Source organism: Scatophagus argus, chromosome 7 (genome assembly GCF_020382885.2).
Source record: "Scatophagus argus isolate fScaArg1 chromosome 7, fScaArg1.pri, whole genome shotgun sequence".
In the NCBI taxonomy this organism is placed as follows: Eukaryota; Metazoa; Chordata; class Actinopteri; family Scatophagidae; genus Scatophagus; species Scatophagus argus.
The window spans coordinates 14249431-14255590 of NC_058499.1; the positions used below are offsets into that span (position 1 = coordinate 14249431).

At 41.7% G+C, this 6160-nt stretch overlaps 1 protein-coding gene and 1 long non-coding RNA gene across 2 annotated transcripts; both read left to right on the forward strand.

The window, feature by feature from the left end:
- The first annotated feature begins 1214 nt into the window (after positions 1–1214).
- On the forward strand, positions 1215–6160 carry arsa (arylsulfatase A). Its single transcript, XM_046393654.1, has 8 exons — positions 1215–1512; positions 3116–3356; positions 3820–4038; positions 4187–4356; positions 4533–4657; positions 4944–5071; positions 5179–5281; positions 5407–6160. The coding sequence occupies exons 1-8, from the start codon at positions 1292–1294 to the stop codon at positions 5700–5702; spliced, it is 1503 nt and encodes a 500-aa protein (XP_046249610.1). The 5' UTR covers positions 1215–1291; the 3' UTR covers positions 5703–6160.
- LOC124061618 lies at positions 1527–1961 on the forward strand. Its single transcript, XR_006843786.1, has 2 exons — positions 1527–1663; positions 1763–1961. It is a non-coding gene; the product is annotated as an uncharacterized LOC124061618 (long non-coding RNA).

Below are 6160 nucleotides of genomic sequence, written 5' to 3' on the forward strand. Positions count from 1 at the left end.
TCTCCCTCACACACACACACACACACACACACAGTTGCTATTGAATGTAGGTCAGTCCTGTAGAGAGATGCTAAAGTGAATAGTAAATCAAAACTATCTATCTCCCTATGCCACAGCAACATTTCCCTGAGGCTTAACAGTGATACTGGACAGCATGCAAACAAACTGACAGCCATACACACAAACACACACACACGTACACATACACTGGTGTCTGTGGTGAAAAGGTACAGTGGATGTGTTGCATAATTCATCAGGAAACAGCTATAATCTGAATTCTAGTTGCAGACCACTCCTCACAAGCTCTGTTTCAGGTGTCAGCATTAGTTTGCATAAAATCACCTGAGAATCACCTGAGTGAAGGGCTCAGGTGATTAAAATAGCATATATGTTGGGGTTCATGTGTATTCTATGTACTCATTTCATCCCCCTCTCTCTTCCTTTCATAGACGCACTCAGTGCCAGCTCATTTGAATGCAGGTAACATCTTTGTTTTGTTTCCCTGTCCATCTCACTGAAGCTTTGCTCTGAGGATAAATAGATAAACAGGCCCAGTTCTGGACTTTATTTTTTCTCTTACAGAAGCAGCTGTGACGTCCATTTCTCCTCGAACTGGTGGATCCTGCAGCACTGCGCCACGGATTTATTTCTCCTCTTGTTTGCGTAATTGACCATGTGTCAAGTTGAATCAGTGGCAGAAACCAAGGTTGCCATGGAGGACACAAACTCAGCCACGGGGGCTTAGACTAACAACTTACGTCAAGATAAAACATCAGATGTGCAAAAACAGCTGAGGACATTTTGGACAGTGTACTGCCGTGCCATAGTGGGGAGGGTAGAGTCAGGACAAGCACCTCTTTCTTCACAGGTCATATTGATACAAACTTATGTGTTAGTAGCCTTTTTAGTAAAACTCCAGCTGAACTGCTATAAACACAAAGACGGTTAACAGCTACCTTATACCTTTTTAAGAATGCAAAACCTCAGAAATGTCCACCAAAATTGTGCATCTACGTAGCAGGGCTAGAATAATAATAAGGAAGACATACAAAAACAGATTATATTATTATGTTGTTTCGGGTTTACAGACAACAGACAAACAAGGAAAGAAACCCCTTGGTTAAGAAGAGTAAATGAGTTTATCAGAATTATGTGGGCTCGTCCTAAACAACCAGTGAAACTACATTTCCTGGTGGTACGTCATCTCTACGCGACAGTGAGCACATGACGTTTTGTTTTGGTTCGTCTTTCCGGAGCTACTCTTCTTCACCCAAACGCAGGACGAGGCAGGATGAAGTGCATCCGCCTCCTTTGTTTCAACATTTTTCTTATTCGTGCCTGCTCGGCTTCGCCTCCGAATTTCGTCTTGCTTTTCGCAGATGATTTGGGTTTCGGGGACGTTGGGTGTTATGGGCACCCCAGTTCACTCAGTCCAAACTTGGACCGCCTGGCAGCGGGAGGACTCAGGTTTACGGATTTCTACTGCACCAGCCCCGTCTGCAGCCCGTCCAGGTATCTGCCTGTAAATCATTTAAGACGGGAGCGGCAATTTAATGCAGAAGAATAATCGCAGCTTATCAATACTGGACTTACAAATCATTCTATCTGTGCAGGGACATTTTATAATTGTAGGGTCCCATTTAATCCCGTCATATGCCTAACCGTAAGTGGCTCAACCACTTTTCATCATTTCTGTAAGAGTAGTTTGACTAGTATGGTAGCATTCTGTGTTTAATGTTAACATTCAGTTTTTGACCCGCAGGGTTTACTTCATGCTTTGCATATTTGGGGTGTGTTAAGCTCTAATGTGTAGCCCAGGCAGCTCAGTGTGTGAACGTGAGTGAGTGAGTGTGCACGCACGGCGTACCGGTGACGGGTTGAGACGGCGACCGGGGCAGGCAGAGAGCGGAAAGTGCTACTTCTAATCGTGCAGTCAGATAATAAAGCCCCTCTCTTCGGCAGAAACGGTCTGTTATTTGTGTGCCACCGCATGAACCACCGCAGTGTTTGCACTACACGTACACATATTTATTATTTTTTTCTTTTTAAAGTAAATACTTTATTTTTATTATTATTATTTTCTGTTTTTTATTTTTTGTATTTTTGTTTGGTGCACAGGAGAGAGAAAAATCCGGAGTCAAATCCCTTGTATGGTCACACGTACTTGCCAAATAAAGCTGATTCTGATTCTTAACGAGTGTGGAGTTAAGTCTAGGGAGTTAACCTCGAAGGAAAAGCTGCCTTCGGCCCTGGAGAAGTCGGATCTCCCCTGCGTCCCCCGACCATGAGGAGACCGAAGCAGGAATGGTTAACACCACACCAGCATTTTACGATGCATCTTTCTAGGGGGTTCATGAACGTCCTCCGTTGCATATTAATACAACAGGGGAGAAGATGACATAGATAATATACATAGCAGACACAATATAAATTCTGCATTTATTGTGTGTGTGTGTGTGTGTGTGTGTGTGTGTGTGTAGCCATGACAAAAAAAAAGATTATTTTAGAAGTGTAGTTAAACAAATGCATCACATCACAATGTAATACCAATTCTGCATAAATAATGTTTGGCAATGTGACTTACATTGACTTTTGTCACAACATTATAACACTCAGCTCCATATGTTACTGTGCTGCACATGAAGGAGGAAGTGAAAAACATAATGTTTGAGTGAGGAATGAATTACTAGTTTGTAGTGCCTGTGTGATGTCTTATACAAAACCAAGAAGTATTGTTTCACCTCATCAACCTAAGCACTGCATTGTTAAATATATTTTGAACCCAGTAAAAGTGGATTGCAATGCAAATATTGAAAATGCAATGTGATGCAGAGTGAAGTTAGACTTTTACTGTTCATAGCTGTTACTTTTAAACCTTTGCGCTGTATATTCTGCACTGTTGTCATTCTTCATTTACGTACAACTGATTTACAATGAAGAATATCTGTATTTCCAAATTCCAAGATCGGTAAATGAGTAATTTATGAATTATTACATGTTTTTTGGTTACTTTATCCATATGTTGCCAACTGTCCAGTGTCTAACTTGTACAGCATACAAACCCAATCTTATAGCCAACACATTAAAGCCTTGCTTTGTTTTGATGGTTTTCCAGGGCATCATTGTTGACAGGGCGCTATCAGACCCGCTCGGGTATCTACCCAGGAGTGTTGTACCCAGGCTCTATAGGCGGTCTTCCTCTGAATGAGACCACCATTGCTGAAGTGTTGAAACCTCTGGGCTATGATACTGCTGCCATGGGGAAGTGGCACCTAGGGGTTGGGGCCAAGGGGATGTTTCTTCCAACCAAGCAGGGGTTTGACGAGTACCTGGGCATCCCCTATTCCCATGACATGGTCAGTACGACTGAGTTGTGCTCTGAGTTTCACTAATGGTTGTGAAAGTTGTGAAATGTAATCTGTGGCCTTACTCTTTAAAAGTTGCAGATTTCTACAATATCACACTGTTGTGTTGTATAGACTTTTTCCCTCCTCTCTGAACCCTTGTGGAACATGACTGTCATGAGTGTGACAACAGCATGCTTCGCTTGTCCATTTTCACATTCTTCTCCTTCTTTATGTCTGTCGGCATATTGCAAATAGCAAAACCAGCTCTAAAGTAGCACGCTGTCACCTGCTGTATCAGAGTGTGTATATGCTCTACTGGTGAAGTCAGTCAGCGCAATATGGCTTTCTTTATCAGTTCTAATTTCACATATGGAATATTTGATCTAGTTTTAAAAATGCAATAATTTATTGTTCTATTATATATTGTCCATCCCTAAATGTTTGTTCATCTGCCTCCCTGTTTCTTTCCCAGGGCCCCTGTGAGAACCTGACTTGTTTCCCTCCAGATGTTAAGTGCTTTGGAGTGTGTGATGTTGGCACTGTATCTGTTCCACTAATGCACAACGAGGTCATCAAGCAGCAACCAGTCAACTTCCTCGATCTGGAAAAGGCTTACAGTGACTTTGCAGTCAATTTCATTACCACGTCAGCCAAGAAAAAACAACCTTTCTTTCTCTACTATCCTTCCCATGTAAGCTGCAAAACCAGTCTGTGGATAGTGTAAAATAACCCTTAAAACTAAGGAAGCAGTTTCTGAAGATATTGTCTTCTGATATAATATCTTACTGCAGTGAGACTATAAATACTGTGATAATTGCACCTATTCCCTCCTTCTACAGCACACACACTACCCCCAATATGCAGGCCCAGGGGCAGCTGGGGGGTCTTCAAGAGGCCCATTTGGAGATGCTCTGCTGGAGTTTGACAACACAATAGGAAACCTAATGACAACCCTGGAGAAGACAGGAGTGATCAACAACACACTGGTCTTCTTCACTGCAGACAATGGGTTTGCCATTTTGCATTGTTGAAAATTTCCCTTCCCACATTAGCTGTGGTACGTTAGTGTGTCTACTCTCTTCAAGGGTCAAGTTGCATTATGTATTTGCCCTTTTTTGATTGATTTATTCTCTTCCTCTCATGATGTTTCATATTTTTTCTTGTTAATTCTGTCTCTTTGTGTAGGCCTGAACTGATGCGTATGTCTCGTGGAGGTAATGCTGGCCCTCTGAGATGTGGAAAAGGCACCACATATGAGGGGGGCATGAGAGAGCCAGCCATCGCCTTCTGGCCAGGGACCATCAGGCCAGGTCAGGACCTCTTGGTCATCAAAAAGTGTAAAATGGGTGATGCTTCCAGAAAAAAAAAAAAATCAAAAATGGTTCAGTGTCACTAAACAGGAGTTTTCTACACATACCACTTCAGATCAGGTGTTTAAATAAAACTACATATACAACACTGATGGTTTTGCACATTTTACCCTGATTTTATACATATGACTCCATTATGAAAATAAACACTATAATGAAATAAATGCAAACCTGTTTGATCTTTTAGTGATTCCTGCTTGATCCCTTTCTGTATGCCTCTCTTTAGGTGTGACCCATGAGATCGCCAGCACTCTAGATATCCTTCCCACTATTGCAAGCTTGGCAGGAGCGAGGCTACCCCAAGTGATGCTGGATGGTGTTGATATGACAGAACTACTTGTCAGACAAGGAAAGGTAGTGGCATCACACTTCACACTCTGTGGAGATTAAAATAATGTATAACACCAAGCTGATGTATTCACTTTATGTTTAATCCTTTTTCTTTTCTTTTTTTTTTTTAGAGTAAAAGGGAGGCGATGATGTTCTACCCCACAGATCCCACTGAGATGTATGGCCTGTTTGCTCTCAGGTTAGGAAAGTACAAGGCCCACTTCTATACGCGAGGTACAGTAGGCTTCATATATATATATATATATATATACACAGTTTGTTTAAATGAAGATTAAGTTTAATCACACAGTCAAAACTGAGGTGTTTTTGACTCCTGTTTGTCCATCTTTGTGCATCAGGTGCTTTCCACAGCAGTACAACCCCAGACCAAGACTGCTCGGCATCGGCAAGCTTCAAGGCCCATGACCCCCCTCTTATTTTTGACCTGGAAGCAGACCCTTCGGAGCACTACCCTCTCTCACCAAAAGAAAAACCCGACCTCCAAGCTCTGCTGGAGAGGATTAAGAATGTTAAGGAGCAGTTTGAAGCCTCCATGGTGTTTGGAGAGAGCCAGATTTCAAAAGGAACGGACCCCGAATTGGAGCCTTGCTGCAATCCTCAGTGCAGTCCCAAGCCCAGATGTTGCCAGTGTTGATGAGGCAAATTCTCACAGCTGCTAATACTGAGAACGAGGGGAAGGCTGGAGAGTGCACCGATTTGCATTAAGACTGCACACACATGATCCAAGTGATGCGTGATGCTGTTATGATGCATTGCTATTTGTGTGTGGACAGCTATGCTTATCTGTTCATGGTCAAAAGAAACATTGCAAACAATCTGTTTCCTCATTGAGGAGATGATTTTCTTACTGTTACTTCAGACTACATTTGGAACTAATCTGTATCTGTGTACTGTATATTTCTCGAGTTGTCCTGTTTGAATACATGTTTTATTATAAGACTTCTCCAATTTCCACTGCAATATTTCTTAAAATAATACAATTTGGAATAAATAAATAAATGTATGGATTTTTACAAATATGTGAAAATGCTTTGCACCATATTTCAATCACACAGTTAAAAATAGATCTGAACAATAAAGACGACAATAAAG

What these genes read in the sequence shown, in the direction of transcription:
- arsa (XM_046393654.1), top strand. Translation starts at nt 1,292, where the DNA reads ATGAAGTGCATCCGCCTCCTTTGTTTCAACATTTTTCTTATTCGTGCC. An exon ending in CCCGTCTGCAGCCCGTCCAG is followed by an intron (nt 1,513 to 3,115) that starts GTATCTGCCTGT and finishes ATGGTTTTCCAG; the next exon opens with GGCATCATTGTTGACAGGGC. An exon ending in TACTTGTCAGACAAGGAAAG is followed by an intron (nt 5,072 to 5,178) that starts GTAGTGGCATCA and finishes TTTTTTTTTTAG; the next exon opens with AGTAAAAGGGAGGCGATGAT.